The sequence below is a fragment of the Geotrypetes seraphini genome, chromosome 4, assembly GCF_902459505.1.
Source record: "Geotrypetes seraphini chromosome 4, aGeoSer1.1, whole genome shotgun sequence".
NCBI classification, from domain to species: Eukaryota; Metazoa; Chordata; class Amphibia; order Gymnophiona; family Dermophiidae; genus Geotrypetes; species Geotrypetes seraphini.
In genome coordinates this window covers 107,437,466-107,456,065 of record NC_047087.1, presented here as the reverse complement: position 1 = coordinate 107,456,065, position 18,600 = coordinate 107,437,466, and the positions used below count along the sequence as shown (strand labels likewise).

Below are 18,600 nucleotides of genomic sequence, written 5' to 3'. Positions count from 1 at the left end.
GGTGAGATTATCTCCGGAGAAGAGCCTTTTAAGTTAACTTTTTGAATGATGAGTTCGATATCGGATAAAGAGGGAAAGTTAAAAGTAGAACATTTGGAACAAGGAAGTTGAAAATCGTTTGTAGTGTCTGTAGAATCGATAATTGAGATAAAATTTCAAATTTTCAGCTGATTTGTTTTTGTGCCATCTCCTCTCCAGGGACCTAAGTTCTCTTTTGATTAGAGAAAGCTCACGTGAGTACCATGGATTTTGGGTTTTTCGAGAGGAAATGGTTTTACAAATGAACGGTGCTTCTCTGTCCAGCAATAATTGGATGGCTGAGTTCCACGTCATGAGTTGATCTTCTAGAGAATCAGTTTCGGGTATTGAACAGTTTGTGTTAAGGAAAGTAGAAATAGAGGATGGATCTAAATTTGTGTAGTCCCGATAAGTAATTGTTTTGGTTGAAGGTATAGATGTTTGTTTATTGTTGGCAAGTAATCTAAGAGTGATAAGATACTGTGCTTGGACTCCAACTGCTGAAGTCTCCATCAAAGCTCACTCCAGCCCATCCACACCCTCCCAGGCATTGAAGCCCTCCCCAGCCCATCCTCAACCAAAAGGCCATATACAGACACATACTGCCCAGTGCTGCCCTTAGTTCTTCAATATTTACTATTATTTTCTGATTCTAGATCCTCTGTGTTCATCCCACACTTCTTTGAACTCAGTCACTGTTTTTCCTCTTCACCACCTTTCTCGGGAGCGCATTCCAGGCATCCACCACCCTCTCCGTAAAGTAGAATTTCCTAACATTGCTCTTAAATCTACCACCCCTCAACCTCAAATTATGGCCTCTGGTTTTACCATTTTCCTTTCTCTGGAAAAGATTTTGTTCTACATTAATATCTTTCAAGTATTTGAACATCTGAATCATATCGCCTCTGTCCCTCCTTTCTTCTAAGGGTATACATATTCAGGGCTTCCAGTCTCTCCTCATACATCTTCTGGCTATAATAGGAGCCTACGTTTTATAGAATCAGTGCCAATAACAGTGTCTAACTTTAGATGGACTTTATAGAATCAGAGCCCGAGTGAAAAAAATATTTTCTCCGTTTGTTTTAAATGTGCTATATGCGACTGTCTCTGGGAAAAGGTGGCTAAAGTAGCAGATCCAAAATGTTGAGAATGGATGATTTTTCAGGTCATGGGTCCATAAGTAGTCTATAAAAAAATTACATGTTTGAACTGCTGAAATATGTGGAAACAAATGCCATGACTTTCACATGTGCAGGTGTCAAGCTATGGAATGATCTTGTTGGCCAGATTTAAAAATGTGGAGAGAGGAATTAATTTAGGAAAATGTTAAAGACTCAACGATTTGTAGCAATTGATTTTATGTAAGACTGAATTTGTCTGTTTTTATTTTGGATAGACTTAATATTTCATGTATGTAACTCCTTGTAAACAGTTTTGGAAAAAAAACAGTATAGAAATTTTAAAACTAAACAAACATTAAAACCTCTTTTTTTTTGTTTGTTTCAAGTTACTTCATGGACTGCCCCTAGTTTTTGTATTTTTTAAGAGAGTAAATAATCAAGTCATGTTTACTCAGGATTTTGTAGATTCTCGTTATACTGTATTTTTTCTAACACCTGAATTTGATGAGTACTTCCAAAATCTAGGAGAGAAGGAGCCATTCAATTCAGGCTGAGGCACAGGAAAATTAGGAAACTTGGTTGGACTGAACATCTGATCTTCTTTTAATCTAACCACTTTGTGCTACCTGACAATGCTTCTCGCTCAATTATGGCAACAAACTTTTTTGTTTGTTTGTTTGTTTTGTTTAGACTATCCAATAACTTTTAGGACTTCTGTATAACAATCCTCTGTGCTCATCATTTTTGTTTTATGCCTCTGGGAAGATGCTATGTGTCTACTTTTAACCCTGGGATCACATACCAAGAAAAAAAATGCTTTATTAGGAGGGGAAAAAACAGATGCAACTAGAAATAGTTGTGAGAAAAGCACTAGATAAAGTCAGGACATTCCTCAGAGAAATTGACTGTTTTATTAGATCCTGTTTTTACAGCTGAATTGTCCAAGCTGCAAGAAAACTTGGCAATATGTCCCATTTGTTCCCATGGCTTGTTTTGAGGTCCTGCAGCAAGCCAATCCCTTTTAGATACTAACCTCAAGATTCTGTAGATGGTGCCCCCCAAATCAAGCACAATCCTGAGATCCGTGCACAAATTGGTTAATGAGTTGTTAACAAATTAGTAATTTAGTGTTAATTAGTTGTAATTTGGACTTGCATGCAGATCTGGATGTGCGTAATTCTACAAAGATCCATGCACAAATATTCTTGCGCACAATCCAAAAGGGGGCATGGCTATGGAGGAGCACAGGCAAGTCAGGAGCATTCCAAAGAATTACACAGTATTATAGAATTTGGGGGCTCCATGCCCAAGTTCCATGCCATAATTTATACCAAGTTTCAATTGGTGTTAAGTCCTTGCAGCCAAAGTTGGGCAAAGGAATACATACCAAGTACTATTCTATAAAGAGTACTCAGCCTGCAGTGTCCTTTATAGAATAGCACCAAGAACAAATTTTTCCCAGTGCCTAATTTTTGGCACCATTTACTGAATCCAGCCCTAATTTTTTTTTTTTTTTACCTAAAACACTGCATACACTTTCTCTAATCCGAACCCATAACATAACACGAAAATGTAAAAATTGCATGTAAAAGCTCAGCAAAGTTCCTAGAGCTCATTTTCTTACCTTTGTCTGCTCTTTTCTGAGCTGCTTTCTTAGTGCTGAGTCCCCAAAGTCCTTTTCTCTTTCTTCTCGCAGTTTGTTTACTACTGCCGATGTCTGGGCTATGCAGTGTTTTATAGCCGTCTCTCTCCTGGCATGAGCTTCTTTCAGCTACAAAAATGAAAAACAACCACAGCAGCTCAAAACATATTCCCAATGACAACCACCCAACCCAGTATCCGCAAGGGACATTTGCTCCGGCTAAAGTATAACTGAGAGGTAGTATTTCAGCTGTAAAGACAGAGCTTATGGCTTAGTACAGAGGTAAAGAATACTACTTGAAAATTAGAGCCACAGTTCACTAGTACAATCACTCTCAGTTAGATACTATGAGTACCAGTATAAAATTGTACTGCTGAACCCACTCATCCAAACTATAGGATAAATCTTTTAGTTTGGTATCTTTATTTTTATTGTATGGACCTTCAGAATACAATCAGGCACTCATTTCTTCTGATTGTTTCCATGTCCATCGGTCCACCTTTTGTTGAATATTTCTAGCATTCATTCTATATTTTTAATGTAAGTTTTTTTTCATTAATTCATAATTTGATAAATTCAATAGCCACCACTTAGCTTTTAAAATCTTTCTTCATTGTCTTTCACTAACCACCTCTCCCGACATGCATATTTCACTGGAAAGGGTTGAGGTGAACTATATCATTTGATGGCTAATACGGTAGATCCCGCAAATGAAGTAGTTCCCCTCGACCCTGAAAAAAGTTTCCAGTGAAACATGCATGTCGGGAGAGGTGGTTAGTGAAAGACAATGAAGAAAGATTTTAAAAGCTAAGTGATGGCTATTGAATTTATCAAATTACAAATTAATGAAAAAAAAAAAAACTTACATAAAAAATACAGAATGAATGCTAGAAATATTCAATAAAAGGTGGACCAATCGAGATAGAAACAATCAGAAGAAATGTGTGCCTGATTGTATTCTGAAGGTCCATACAATAAAAATAAAGATACCAAACTAAAAGATTTATCCTATAGTTTGGATGAGTGGGTTCAGCAATACAATTTTATACTGGTACTCATAGTATCTATCTTAGTACAGAGGAACATCTAAGTCAGGGGTGTCCAACCTGCGGCCCCCATGAAGTATTTTGTGCGGCCCAGGTCAAGGGCGATGCAGTGCTTTCCTCTGCTGTCCCCGGGTGTTTACTGTCTTGCCAGCTCCCTCCTCTGTCTTGCTGCAGCATTTGCGCATTTGTGCTGCCCCAGAAACATTTTTTTCAGCCAATGCAGCCCAGGGAAGCCAAAAGGTTGGACACCCCTGATCTAAGTTATTGTCAGCATACACATTTCTCACGCCATAAGAGATACCGAATTCCCCACTACTCATACACCCGCAGTCCTTCCTTCTTTGAAGTGTCACAGACCTTAGAAGTGGAGGAGTAGCTCATTAGAGTAGCAGGCTTAGAACCAAAGCAGCCAGAGTTCAAATCCCACAGCTGTTGCTACTTATGATCTCTGTAGAGTCATTTAATCCTCCATTGCTTCAGGCACAAAACTTATAGGCCCGTTTACTAAAGCTTATTGTTGTTAACAGAATTTGCATACACTAAATGCTAAGAAACCCATAGATATAAGATAGGCTTCTTAGCATTTCACATGTGCTAAACTTTAGTAAAAGGGCCCCTTAGTATGTAACTCAGCGGGACACAGGAAAACACCTACTGTACTTGAATGTAACTAACCTTCGAACTACAACTGAAAAAGGCATGTTATGTGCAATCTTATTTCCAGACAAATCCTCATAATTACAGTTCTAGGCGGGTCACAGGCAACATATGTTACAAAAAATTATACATACTACATGAAGTCTGAGGTAACATAAATAGCAGCTGATTATTAACATTGTCTTTGGTCTCCTTTTATCAAGCCGCGCTAGCAGGGTTAATGCGTGCGACGTTTCATCACGCGCTAACCCCTGCGCTGGCCTAAAAACTACCGCCTCTCAAGAGGAGGCGGTAGAGGCTAGCGCAGCCAGCAGTTTAACGCGCATTATTACACGCGTTAAAGCACTAGCGCGGCTTAATAAAAGGAGCCCTTTGTTTCAGGTGACTTGTATTATTAGTCTGAGTCTCTTTAGACCCCTGGTAGGGATTTCTTAAAAAGTCATGTTTTTAGATTTTTGCAAAACAGTGTGTATATTATGGTTGTGCGAATTTTGATGGGAAGCTAAATGTCTGAAATAACATCTCTGCTGCTAATTTTTCACACTACCAATCAACAAAAGTGAAGCAGAAATAAAGATAAACATTTATTATTAATATCCAATAATAAAGCACCGAGAAAAATGTTTTCCCCTTATAATGTTGACAGAGAAGGGAATGAATTTGACTGCTTTAGAAAGTGAATTATTCTCCAGCAGTGTCCATCGTAGCATGTATACCACATATCTTTGACCACTACAGAAGTAAAAAATTAATAAAAAAACACGCTCACACATGGAAAATTCATTTTGCCATCAGACTTTCCTTGTTTTAGTTTTAGATGGTCCTTGCTAGATGAAAGTACTTCTTAATATTTCTCATTCTTCTGCTCAGAAAGCGCATGAAGACACAATGAAAGAGCGCTGCACTGTATCTTGATTACTCACAGACTCATAAAGTTGTTTGCATGTTTGGCTAGCGTCAATTTTCCCTGCAAAGGAGGCTGTGGGAACTGTAGTGTTTAATTCATGAACTATCCGATCATCGATCGTTCTCATCAACCTGAGTATGTCCTATGTCAAAAAGAAGAAAAGTCAAAAACATAAAACTGCACAGTTGAAGCTTACAACCACCATCATACATGAAGAAATGTGATTTTTTTTCTCTATAGTAATAATGGGCCAAACAATGATGATTTACATGTCAAAGTTTAAACGGTTAGGCTGGTGGGTCGGGGGAGGGCCTTTTTACTAAGGCTTGGTGCATGCTCAATGCTATGAAGTAGAGAATGACACGGGGAAAAAAATTTATCACTGTTCCTGCCCCGTCCCTGTGAGCTCGTCCCCATTCCTGCCCTATCCCCGCGAGCTCGGTCCCCATCCCTGCCCCATTCCCGTGAGCTCAGTCCCCGTTCCCGCCTTGCAAACTGTCAGATCCCATTTGCACAAGCCTCAAATAGTTATGATTTTATACTCAACTTATTTTATTAAAGTATAAAAAGAAACAATATTCTATATAATCGTCATTTTATAAACACAAATAATGCAGAGCAAGGATCAACAAGACCCCTGTCTCCCCTCCCTTTCACAAATATTCCCTCCACTATTGTGAAAAATGAACAAACCAAATTACTACAGAATGCTACATAGAAAAATCAAGCTAACAGAATACTTCAGTCACACATGGCAAGAATAGTGTTACGGGAGTGCAACTAGGGCAACTTCCCCCTGGTCAGAAAGAGAGAGAGAGCCCTAAGCCAGCTGGAAGCTAAAGAAGCACAGCCTGGGCTTTGCAGTCCCCAGTTATGTCTAATACCAGCTCTAGCAGGATACATATTTCAAATCTGAAATATTCTAATCACAAAATATAAATTAAATTTATTTTTTTTTCTACCTTTTGTTGTCTGGTAATTTTATTCTTCAAATTACATTGGTCTCAGGCTTTGGTTTTGCGCTTCTTCTGTCTTCATCATGGCATGGCTGGCTCCTGAAGGTTAAATAGGCGCAAGAAGAGCTGGGGAGGAGATGCTGAGTCTGACATGGGCGTAATTTTTTTTACCACAGGAGCAAGACTTTTCACTGCTCCCATGGAGCATTAAAAGGTCTTGTCCCCGTTCCTGTAGGGCGGTGAAAGGTCTTGTCCCCGTTTCTGCAGTAAACCATTTGCAAATGTCCCATTCCTGCAGATTTACTGCAGTGACCATGGTTTACTGCGATAAAAGGTCTCCGTGTCATTCTCTACTATGAAGCCCATTCTTTACCTATGGTCTTAGCATATAGCAGGCACTAATTCCATTAGCATATGCTAAGCTTTATTAAAAGTTTCTTTAATAAGAAATATGCCAGCCTAGACAGATTTAATTTCTGGAACATATTTAAAATATTTACTCATGTACCTTGCAATGAATGCACCCAAGGTAATGTACAGTTGACCAAAATACACTATAAATCAAATTAATCATCAAAACAAAATAACCAAATTAGCAGCGAGCAATGAATATTTTACATAGTACTGCTTAGCAAAATATTAATGAAAGCCATTTTTGTTAAAGAAATTTCACCTATGCAGCACATTACAGATATTTAGGGTTCCTTTTACAAAGCCGCGTTATGGTTTAATGCATGTAATAGCACGCGCTAAACCACCGCACGCGCTAGCCACTACTGCCTCCTCTTGAGCAGATGGTAGTTTTTCAGCTACCGCGGGGGTAGCGCGTGATTAAAAGTCGCGCATGCTAAAGCTGCTAATGCGGCTTTGTAAAAGGAGCCTTTAATACTGCTGCAAAATGTTTATCACTTAAAACACAGAGAATATACTTATTTTTAGAAGTGAGCAAGAAGGAAGAAATAATAAAAATGATATTGTGTGCACATTTATTCTGTCAGTAACTTTTGCCCAATTATGGGGGGGGAAAGATTTTTCTGGGAGACAAAGCTAGAGAGGAATGGTTTTCTATATAACTCAGTACTCTCTCTAAATACTATCTTTGCCATTGTCCTTGTATGACAGAATACAGAAAAACTGCACAAAAGGCTAAAAATCATTGTTTCTTGTTGCTGGCCATGAGCAAGAAAATCTCTAGTTCTCTGGGAAACGGGACATAAAAAGTAGGTACAGCAACAAAACATAGCAGACTGATTTTATTCATCATAAGAAGGGTAGGGAGGCAGTCACGGATCCAAGATGGCTGCAGCAGCCTGTTAGCTGGTCAGACGCCACAGAGTGTTCCTGCTTAGAAAATCTTACTATGCCGAAAAGAAGGGGGGGAAGAGTGTCGGTGGAGCCTCTTAAAGTTCAGAAATCCCTTCTCGATACCATTGATGAGATTCTGTGGCGCCTGTAGAGAGTGTCCAATTTGCCGGGGATTCGCCTGCTGGAGACCCCGACACGGAGCAATGCTGTGGAGGAAACCTCACGGCTAGATACCACTCTCAGCCCTGACACAAGAGTCCCGCCTCCACCGCCTCAGAGAGCAAGCTCATCGCTTGAACTGAGCATGTCCGAAGAGGCAGTGCTCACAGGACGGGAGGCCAGAAGATCAGAGGGCTTGCTACTGGATTCTTCCCGAGAACCTACTAGTCCCGGGAAGCTGCCTGAGACGGGAATGCAAACAACGGAGATGTGCCAAGGTTTAGGTGAGGCAAAGCCAGAGACTGAGGATTCAAATGTTGCACTTGGACTATTTTCCTTAATAGATAAACCTCCTGAGGTCACATCGGATGCCTTATGGGACCTTGTTGAAAACTTAGGAAAATCGATTACTCCTCAGTTAAATGATTTGGGGAAAAAAAGTGAACAAACAAAGAGATGAAATTTTCTTGTTGAAACAGGACGTGACAAAAATTAAAAACAAAACTCAGGAAAGGGCAACAGATTTAACATCAATTAAAAAAATATAAGAAATATTAATTAAAGACAACACTGATTTAAGAAAAAAAAATTAGAAAAATCAGAATTGATTGAACAATTTACATCTGTTGAACTTTCCAAAAATTCCTATGGTTACCCCAATGGAAATGTTAAAAATATATTTTCTGGAAATTTTAAAGGTTCCAGAACAATCAATCCCTCCTTTTGTTCGGGTATACTATTTGCCTAAAAAACAAGAGCAACAGAGTGGAATGGAAGAGCAACCATTAGACGTCACTAATTTGTTAGAAGCCTCTGAGTATTGCTACCCCAGCGACACTATTATTAATGGTAGCATTGCTACCAGATAAAGAGTGGATTATTAAATTATATTTTAAGAATAAATTTAAAGAGTTCCTGGGACATAAAATACAGGTTTCTCCTGATGTTTCTAAAGAAACACAAAGGAGGCGTCAAGTTTTGATTCTTAAACCTGTTGTAACCTCAACTGGAGGAGCTTTCTTCCTTAGATATGCATGCAAATGCATCATAAGATATGTCTTCTTAGATCCATCTCAATTATCCAACTTTGTTTCACTAAAATGCCTTGGTCAAGAAATTCCAACAACCTGTAAAGAATAGAAATGGACTTACGCCTATTGCTTCCTCATAATAAATAATTCTTAAGTTTTCTAAAAATTCACTCTTACTTTAATCTGGGATCACATTATAGAGGACTTGAGATAGAGTGATGTTTAATTTTTCTTGTAAGATTTATCAATTTTGATTTAATACTATTGTCGTCTTAATCTAACTTTCTGTTCAAGATGTTTAATGCTTGGAAGCTTTTTTTGAAATTATAAATAAATAATAATAATAAAAAAGAAGGTTAGGGAGGTTATTGTATTATCACTGTATTCTGTTGCTAGATTTTTGTTTACATGAAGTGTTTTGCATCAAATGATACAGTATACAATAATCAAATCAGCTTGGGTTGAACTTTTTTGAGAAAGGTAATATGAAGGTATAATATATCATCACAAAAGAATATGCTGTCCTGGAACCATTGCAACCTTATGCATGTAAGAAAATGCCAAATCAAATCCCGATTACACTGTATGTATTTATGATTGCATGTCACTTTCACATAAGTAGAAGGGTTGGCATTTATACTTTTATTAAACAAACTACTCTTTCTTCACATTAGCTTAATGCTTTAATGCAGGGGTGTCTCAAACTCAGGCCCGTGGTCCAAATCTGACCCACAGTGTAATTAGATTTAGCCCTCGAAAAAATACCCTTTCTGTTCCTGCCCTCCCTCCATCCCATTGTCCACCATCTCTTTCCTGGCTTCAAAACATCCTGCAGAGGATCGCTGGTCGGCTGTAGCGATCCTAGCAGGCTGCCGTCGGCCTCTTCAGCACGTTCCCTCTGTCGCGGTCCCACCCCTCCTCTGACATTTTCAGGTTTAAGTTAGTATATAACTGAAAAAGACGCCTGTAGAAATTAAGGAAAGAATATATCTTTCCTTTTTTGTTTCTTATATATACTGCATTTCCTATATAATAGACAGTGCAAACAGGTTTCAATTCAACAGGAGCATTGTAAACACAAGAGGAAATGGTCTCAGAGCTCCTGCGCTTTCAATGAATATTTATTGAGATAGCTATTGCAGGTCATCGACCATAACACTCTGTGATACTCTATAATTCAATATTTTTATATTTTTTATATACTTGAAATTGAATAAATACTAATAAATATATTATAATAAATGTGTACTTATCTTAATGCTGTGTGGGCCAACAGTTTTGGTGTACTGGATCCTTTAGCTTTCCCCTTTTGCGTCACCATTATTATACAGAAATTTGTACCTCAGGTTTCAGTCACCAAATTTCTTCCTCCAGGTCCTGTCAGGCTCATTTCAGCTCTTAAGAGGCTCCCAGGGGGCCAGTCATGGCATGCCACTGGCCATACACTGAAAATTTGTACTTGCTGGTCCCTCGCCCAGTAAGTGCCTTCTCCCAAATAGCAGCAACATTCCATGCTACTGATCCCAAGACAAGCAGTGGCTTCCCATGTCTGTCTCAACAGCTGTGAAACCACTACCCTTTGCCTGTTTATATTCGCTATAAGTATCTTTCTTCCATAGCTTCATTTGAAAATCTTTATGCTCAATGAAGGATCTTTAACATAACAGCAGTGACAGGAAGCTGCTTCCACTGCTGCTAGGGCTCTGCACATGTGTCAATCGCTCACTGAGGTATTGATCTGTTGGGTTTGCATGCAAATGATTTGCACCTCCGGGCAAATCATTTGAATGCAAACTTGGTAGTGCATTGATTGCTCCTCCACAATCAGCCAGAGAATTGGCCAACAGCGATCCAATCAGTATTACTGACTGACTTTAGTGCATCTAGCCCTATGCTAAGATTCCATTTCGGAAAGGGACAGCGTAACTGAGGCCACAATCTGAGTGCCCCCTTTAAAAATATGGCCACATCTGGATGAGATGCCAACAAAACTTTTCCTACTCAAGCTCGGAAGCATGAAAGGCCGTCCAATTCTAAGCTTCCTGGTTCATCTCTTTGGCTGCAGAAGTGATTTGCCTGTGTTTTTCTCCGAAGTCATCAAGTCCATTGCTGGACTTCCCCAGCGTTGCTCAAGGTCAAACACTCAGTGACCATTCTCTCAGGTCTAAAGTGTGCTGAGAAAGTTGGCCTGCATGTTTTCCACCCCTGCTACATGAGCTGCGGAGAGCGCCTGAAGATGTGCTTCCAGACGTAACAGAGTACTCTTGGTGCCTCACATATGCTACCATGGTGGCATTGTCCAAGAATACCGACTGTCTTGCATTCCAGATCTTTTTCCAATGCCCTTAATGCTAGCTAAATGGCTCACAATTCCAGACAATTTATGGACCATTTTTTGTGATGGCGAGACCATTGGTCCTGCAATGGATGCCCTGGGAGAGGATGAAATCATGTAGGGGGCACATTCGTGCTCTCGCCCAGGGAACCACTTCCAGGGTGGCTGCCATCGAGCCCAGAACCTGAAGATAATGCCAGGCAGTGGGGATTTGCAATACTAAATCTACAATCTGCTTCCTGAGCTTCTGTTTGCAAGGATTGGGAAGAAAGACGCAGCCCTTCGCTGTGTCAAAGCAGTCTCCAATTGGCTCTACATGACTCTTCTTGAAGTTGATAGCCCAGATCCTGTTGAAGATTCACAACTTGCCACACTGCTTGCTCACCCTCTGACTTTTATGGGGCTGTGACCAGTCAATCGTCCAAGTATGGGTGTACCTGTATTCCCATCCTGTGGAGGTGAGCTGCGACTACCACCATCACCTTGGTGAAGGTGTGCAGAGCCTCAGCCAACCCAAAATGTAAAGCTGCAAACTGGAAATGCCTTTGTAGGACAAGGAATCTTGAATATCTCCTGTGGACTGGGAAAATGGGGATATGATGGTATGCCTCCATCAGACCTAAGGAGGCTTGGAATTCCTCCGATGCCACTACCACAATTACTGACTGAACTGTCTGCAAAAGGCACACTGGTTACCAGTTCCACACAGAATTGCTTACAAAACTGTGCCGTTAATCTTTAAAATCTGACAATTTAATACACCAATATTTCTGGACCGCCTTTTGATACCATACATCCCACTTAGGAGACTTAGATCAATAGAACAGCATCTCCTTAAAAGTAATAGGTACTAGGAGATCTACTATTTTCTTGATTATAGCTCCTCAGCTCTGGAATAATCTTCCAAATTATTTGTGTACTGAACCCTCATTAGAAAAGTTCAAAGGTCTTTTGAAAAGTTTTCTGTATAAAGATGCATTTGAGACATAGAACTTATATCTAGTCTCAATCAGTCCTTATTCACAGGACTCAAATTCTCTTCTCTTTCGCCTTCTCTCTTTTTCTTCATCTTCATTTGTCACCCCCTCCTGATGTGTTATCCATAAATGTTTCTCCTCTTTCTTTAATGATTGAAGTTCATCCCCCCTTTCTTTTAGTATCAGTAATAAATTTCACTAAATTCCACTGTAGTTCCTCTCTCATCCTACTTCCTGTAAACCGTGCCGAGCTCTGCATCCGTGGAGATGGTGCAGTATATAAACCCAAGGTTTAGTTTAAATTTGTATGTATATATTTTATTTTGTAATAAATTGTCTTATCGTTTGTCCCCTTTTTAATTTGTAATACGCACTGAAATATTTGATATTGTGTGTACGGTACATCAAATTTTAATAAAACTTGAATCTTTCAGTGCCGCATTTACAGATTTCAGTTCTAGAATTGGTCTCCAGACTTTGGTGCCTTTTTTGGGCACAGTGAAGTATATGGAGTATCTTCCAGAGCCCGATTCTTTGTCGGGGACTGTCTATGGTTTGAATATCCCTCAGACCCTGGCCTCCTTTTCCGGCCATCCAACCCACAAACAGATCTAAGGGAGGACGATAGAACTTTATTTTGTGACTCTTCCAAATAAGATCTAAAACCCAGCGGTCCAAGGAAATTTGCTCCCATGCCCTCCAGAATGCCAGCAGTCTCCCACCAATGTGCTGGAGTGCGGCTCTTGGTGTCATTGTGCCTTCTTGGAGGCAAGGTTGACATAAGACTCCGAGGGTTGCTAGCATCTGGAGCTGCCAAATCTCTGTCTGGATCCCTAAGATCTTTGAGTAGAGGCACCTGTATTATACTGGCAGGAACGTTGTGAGGAATGAAAATTGCCCCTGCCTTCCCCAGCGGGTCCATGAGGTCTGCTGTGTGGCAGAGCCCTTACCAAATAGCATCTGCCCTTTAAAAGGTAGTCTAATTAAGGTGGCCTTGGAGGCTGAATCACCCGCCCATTGCCTGATCTAGCGCATCCTGCAGAAATGGCATACACCAATACCTTGTTCATGACTCTGATGATGTCATAGAGAGCATCTGCAACATAATCTACCCCCTCCAGCACTAGTAGGAGGCATTCATCCTCCTCTGCCACAGGATTCTTATCGCAATCCAGTGTAGCCACAAATGAGGCTGCCGCTTTGATTCCCAAAGCTAGCTTTTCAAATTGCCTCACTATGCTGCGCTGGTGCCTGCATATGTCAGTTTTCCTACAGCCTGACTGAAGAGATCCATAAATGGAGATCTTCGGGCTGCTAGTCGGACCAGCACCAACTGTGAACTCAACTCCCATGGATCTTCATGCCGTGATGTTGGGGGGGGGGGGAGGGAAAAAAATGCAGCCAGCTCCCTGAAGGCCAAAAGGACTAACACAGGGGCCCGACAGTCTGAACTCAAGCCTCTGATAAATCAGAAGATGAGCTAGCTTCTAGGGGAATGGTCCCCGAGCCTCCAAAATGCACAAAGCAAGTTGGCTCAGTAAGTTCACCTGGGGGTTGCCCTACGAGATGCATCCTTTCCCAGGCAGAGCTACCCCAAAATGGGGACCCATGAAATGGATAAAAAAAAAAAGTATCCAACAATAATAAAAACCCAAACAGAACAGATCAGAACACACCTTCTCAGCTCACTTGCAGAAGAGGGCACTATACTCTACTAAGCTGAAAGATGTGATCGACATCCTTCTGTAAGCAGCTCATGACCAGAGGTAATTCACCTACAGTACAGACTCGTATGTCATTGCTACAGAATTGCCTTTTGAGGACTACATCTACCCTGCGATCCTGCGCATCTTTTAAAATTATTCCACCCTCACTAGGCAGAGAAGTACGTTTGGTAACTTGTGTTAACAATAAAGCAACCTTAGGTGGGACAAACAACTGTTGAAACTCAGGAGCCATCGAGTACAGCTTTGCCATTGTCCTGATAACCCTCAAAGGGCCTTCCAGGGCCTCCCAATGCTCCATGAGCAGCATTTTAATGTCTGGATGTGAGGGGAAAAATGCAGTCTGAGCTTTAAAGATATTCATAGAACACTGTGCAGCTGAGGACTACGGTGTGTTTGGGGGGAGGGGGGGGTTCTGTACAGTGAGTCTGTGATAATACATAGTAAAGTCCCCGGCTTACCCCTGGTCAAGGGCTACCACTGTCTCCTGACTACTGGCCTCTGCTTGAGACCCTGAATTTTCTAAGATTGGAAATTCATTCTGGGATAGTAAAGGTATGGACTCTGGCCCCTAGTTCATTTCTGACAGGACCTCTAGGTCTTGTCCATGGCCCTTCTTTGAGGAAAGTGCGCTCTGTGAGGGAAAACCCCCTGTGCAACCACTGTTGTGGCCCTAGGCAGTGTAGGCAGATCCCAACAATTCAATTAGGCTTTCTACATCAAACTCACAAAATCAGGGTAAAGCCATGAACAAGATGCCCCGAGGATCCCTGCAGGGAATCACTTCGTTTCCTCTTGAGCTCTGAGATGTCTATACATCTATGCTTTGCCATGTCACTATTCAAGGGCCCTGGGAGAGATCTTTTCCCCAAAATATGAGCCGTCTGTGACTGCCCAGCCCTAAAGGAACCAGAGGGCTAAGCCCATCGCTCCCACCACTCCTCATGTGCCCCACAGCACGCAGGGCTGTGGAGTAGGTAGATAAAATCCTTCGACTCTGACTCCTCAGTTTCTGGTACCCACGACTCCGACTCCAGTACCCAAAATTGTCTCTGACTCCTCGACTCCGACTCCACAGCCCTGATAGCACGTGGTATACAGATGACCTTCAGCCTGCCATACAGTGCAAATCTGGCATGAATTAGGGGTAAAACAGCCTGAGGAGTCCATTTCTATCAATTTTAAGCAAAATCGAAGTGTTTTGAGGCAGGGAGAGACTTTTTTTTAATCCAAATCGGAAAATCAAAGATGGCCACAATGGCAGTATGGTGGCACCAAAAAATGATTCAGAAGAGCAATATTAACACTCAAAAAAAATTTAGGGAAGGAGTTGTTGAAGATGGGGGGACCCTAAACCAAGCCCCAACAACCTCCAAAACAAAATGTTTCAGAGACCCCCCCTCGATTCTCTCATAGGTTCTAATAGCCTGTACTCACTGTTCAGTGCTGGTGGCTTTGCCTGCTTAACCCTTTCAGGACCAAGGGACATATTTGTCCCATAACTTTAAAATCCTATAAATTTTGATTGGGATAGTCTACAGTTCTAAATTTGATATGTACGGATTTCATATGATACTGCCTTTATGTAAACAAACTGGTTCCGACATTCATTCATTAGCGTCGTTGCCAGATTGACGAGAAGATTCACTTGCCACACTGTCCATAAGCCAGAAGTGTGATTTAAAAAAAAAAAAATAATAATGATATTTCACAAAAAAAATCAATTTTTTGGCATCTGCAAGCCCTTTTTACCATAAAAATGTCGTCAAAACCACAAAAATTGGCCTACGATCCTTATGGTCCTGAAAGGGTTAAGCTCACACTGTAGCTGGATTTTGGAGAAGACTCCTGCCTCAGATAAGTATGCATAAGGGTCCAAATGCTGCAATCTTCAGGCTGCCAGTGAAACCGAAGCCAGACTGAGGCCTCAGAATCCCCATAGCTCCACTTGTGCTGTTGGGGGGGAGGGGAGGGAAGAAATGGAGCCGGCACCCGCTAAAGCCCAACGGACAGCAAAGGGGCCAATCAGATTCTGAATTTCTGGAACAACCAGGATGAGCTTCGCTATTAGGGGAACGGTCCCTGAGTTCCACAGATGTAATGCAGGTTGGCTAAATAGGTTCCCTATAAAAGGGTTGCCCTGTTAGCTATGGATTTATGCTCAAAGAGTCTCTGTCTTCTCTCAGGCAAAGCCGCCCCATGGTTGCTGGGGACCTCTTGCACACCAAAAAGTCTCCAAATTCAGATTAAAACCCCAAAATAATAAACTACTCTCGAAGCAGATCAGAAAAACATCTTCTAACTTGAGTCGCATGTAGAAGAAGCCTAATGAGGAAAGAGGCGGAGCTGAAAAAAGTAGATGATGTCTTCTACACAACTTGCATAGAGGAGAATAAACCACTGATCAAGACTGATGTGCCTTTTGCATTAGAATGATCCCTGTCATCTGTCTATGGTTTATCAACACTTACCAGTTCTATTACTACCTAGAGAGTGACACGGGGACAGAATTTGTCCCCATCCCATGGATAACCGCAGGAAACCATCCCGTGACATTCTTTAATGTTTATCTCAACTTCAGTCCTTCTACACCAGTGTTCTTCAATGTCCTCATGTCATTCTCTACAATCCTTTTCCTACAAGGACTGTATTTTGGCAGCAGCTTCTCTCAGTCTTTCTAATTTGAGGATCAGATTTCCCCTAATGATCCATCAGATCTCTTTTTAAGATGGCTCCAAATTATTCAAAATACTGCAATTAAAATTATTACCAAAACGAGGAAATACGACCATGTCACATCACTCTTAAAGAAGGCAGTGGCTTCCCATAAACCACAGAATCACTAACAAAATAGCCCTATTAGCCTTTAAAGTCCAAATAAGTCCCATTATTCTTAGGAAGGATTCTTACCCCCTACATCCCCCCTCAAGAACACTAAGATCTGAGGATAAACATCTATTTTCCATTCCATCATTAAGAATCATTAATACCCGTCGGAACACAATTTTTTTCTGGGACGGCCCCGCAAATATGGAATTCATTGCATTTGATTCATAAACACATTAAAGACTTCTCTATACAGTTAGTCTTAACCTGGTGTTTCCTTTAATGTTCTCCTTTCCTATACACATTGTAGTTCCTCCCACTTTCCTTTTTGTTTCTTGTCACTGTTTACGCATTGTTCGTATTTATTTATTTTGTTCCCTAAATGCATTGTTTGTCTTTCCCTTATTTTAAATTGTACATCGCTTTGAATTCCTGATAATGCGATTTAATAAAATTTTAAATAAACTTGAAACTTAAACTCCTGTCCTTTGCTCGTTCAGCCCCTTGGGCCCACAGGAGCTTTGGTTCCCGGGAAGGGGTAAACCACGGATCTAAAACCGCACGTCCTTAAAAATCTGAAGTCTGTGCCACTTGTAGTTTCTGGCTCCGACAGACCTCTATGACAATTTAGCTCTGATGGATCGTAATGCTTTTCCCTCCCTATGCTGAGACTAGCGGCAAAACTTTTGCTGCCAGGTCTGTGCCACTTTTAGTCTCAGCATAGGGAGGAAAAAGCATTAGGATCCGTCAGCACTAAAATGTCATAGAGGTCTGTCAGAGCCAGAGACTAAAAGTGGCGCGGACCTCAGATTTTTTTTAAAGATGTGCAGTTCAGATCCATGAGATCCGCGAGATCAGATGCACTGCAGACCTTTGCACACATTTTTTAAACCTCCCCCCCTCCCCAAAAAAAAAAAAAAAAAACCAAACAAACAAAATCCAGCTATTTGCCATCCAGTGTCATATCGCAGGGGCTCTTGGAATCAGCGGGGAAGGAGAGATCTGGAGGAAGGGATGATTGGGCTAATTACCAAAAGCCACGGTGCGCCTCCTCCCTCCTTAGCCATTAGGGAAGGCAGAGCCGGGGGCCTGAGCTGAGCGTGCAGGGAAAGCGGTGGAATAAGTTAAAAAGCGGACTTGTCAATGCACAGACCTCAGATTTTTAAGGACGTGCGGTTTTAGATCTGTGTTTTACCCCTTCCCTTAGTTCCCTGCTCACCTCCTATAATTCTACACATGCTACTTTCTAGATCACATCTCCAAGAAGGAAGAAATACTTCTAATTGGACCCCTTCTGGAAGAGGAAGAGAAAAAGGCTCCTCTCTGAACTTGAGGAAAGTAAAAGATTAATTATATTGGGCCACTTTCTGATAACCCACCCCCTATTCAAATTTGATTAAAATATTTCTGGAACCGGAGCTCAGCATGTTCTTCCTATAACTACAAAAAGAAAGCACACGTTGGCAGCCTACTACATATGAAAATTACAATTGTATACAACACTGAAGTTTGGAACAGCAGACGCAAGTCAATTTAAATTATCCATCGAGAAATACAAAATCAAGGATTGCACAGTTGAAAGTTGCTAGACAAAAGCTTTTGTCTGTCAATACCACACAGTCTTAGCAAATCTGATTCCTAGCAGGGAAACCGAGCGAACAGAAAACTGAAAATCTCCAAACAGTTGCAGCTTGACCTTTGCTACAATTAACCGAGTGGGATCAGCATCGCCCAACCTACCCTCCACTGCAGCTCATTCAAGGGGTCAGCGGCCCCATTCAGTCCGGCATAGATCAGCCCCTCAGTGCCAGAAGGCAAATGCTTAGCCAGAATCCACGCCTCCCCGTAACCCCACTCTTAGCTGTTACAAATAAGGAAGCTAGCCAACAACTCCAC

The 18,600-nt window shown here is 41.2% G+C and overlaps 1 protein-coding gene across 2 annotated transcripts in view; it reads right to left on the bottom strand.

The window, feature by feature from the left end:
- The window catches only part of CCDC58 (coiled-coil domain containing 58), a 53,320-nt gene that overhangs the window by 34,584 nt on the left and 136 nt on the right, over positions 1 to 18,600 (bottom strand). Inside the window, exons 1-3 of one of the 2 annotated variants that reach the window (XM_033943497.1) lie at positions 18,445 to 18,598; positions 5,408 to 5,533; positions 2,764 to 2,910 (exon numbers count right to left, since the gene is read on the bottom strand). In XM_033943497.1, the coding sequence (XP_033799388.1) occupies positions 2,764 to 2,910; positions 5,408 to 5,518 (258 nt within the window). In that variant the 5' untranslated portion in view covers positions 5,519 to 5,533; positions 18,445 to 18,598. Of the gene's footprint in view, positions 1 to 2,763; positions 2,911 to 5,407; positions 5,534 to 18,444; positions 18,599 to 18,600 lie in introns of those variants that run through there. The other variant, XM_033943496.1, reaches the window with a different exon arrangement.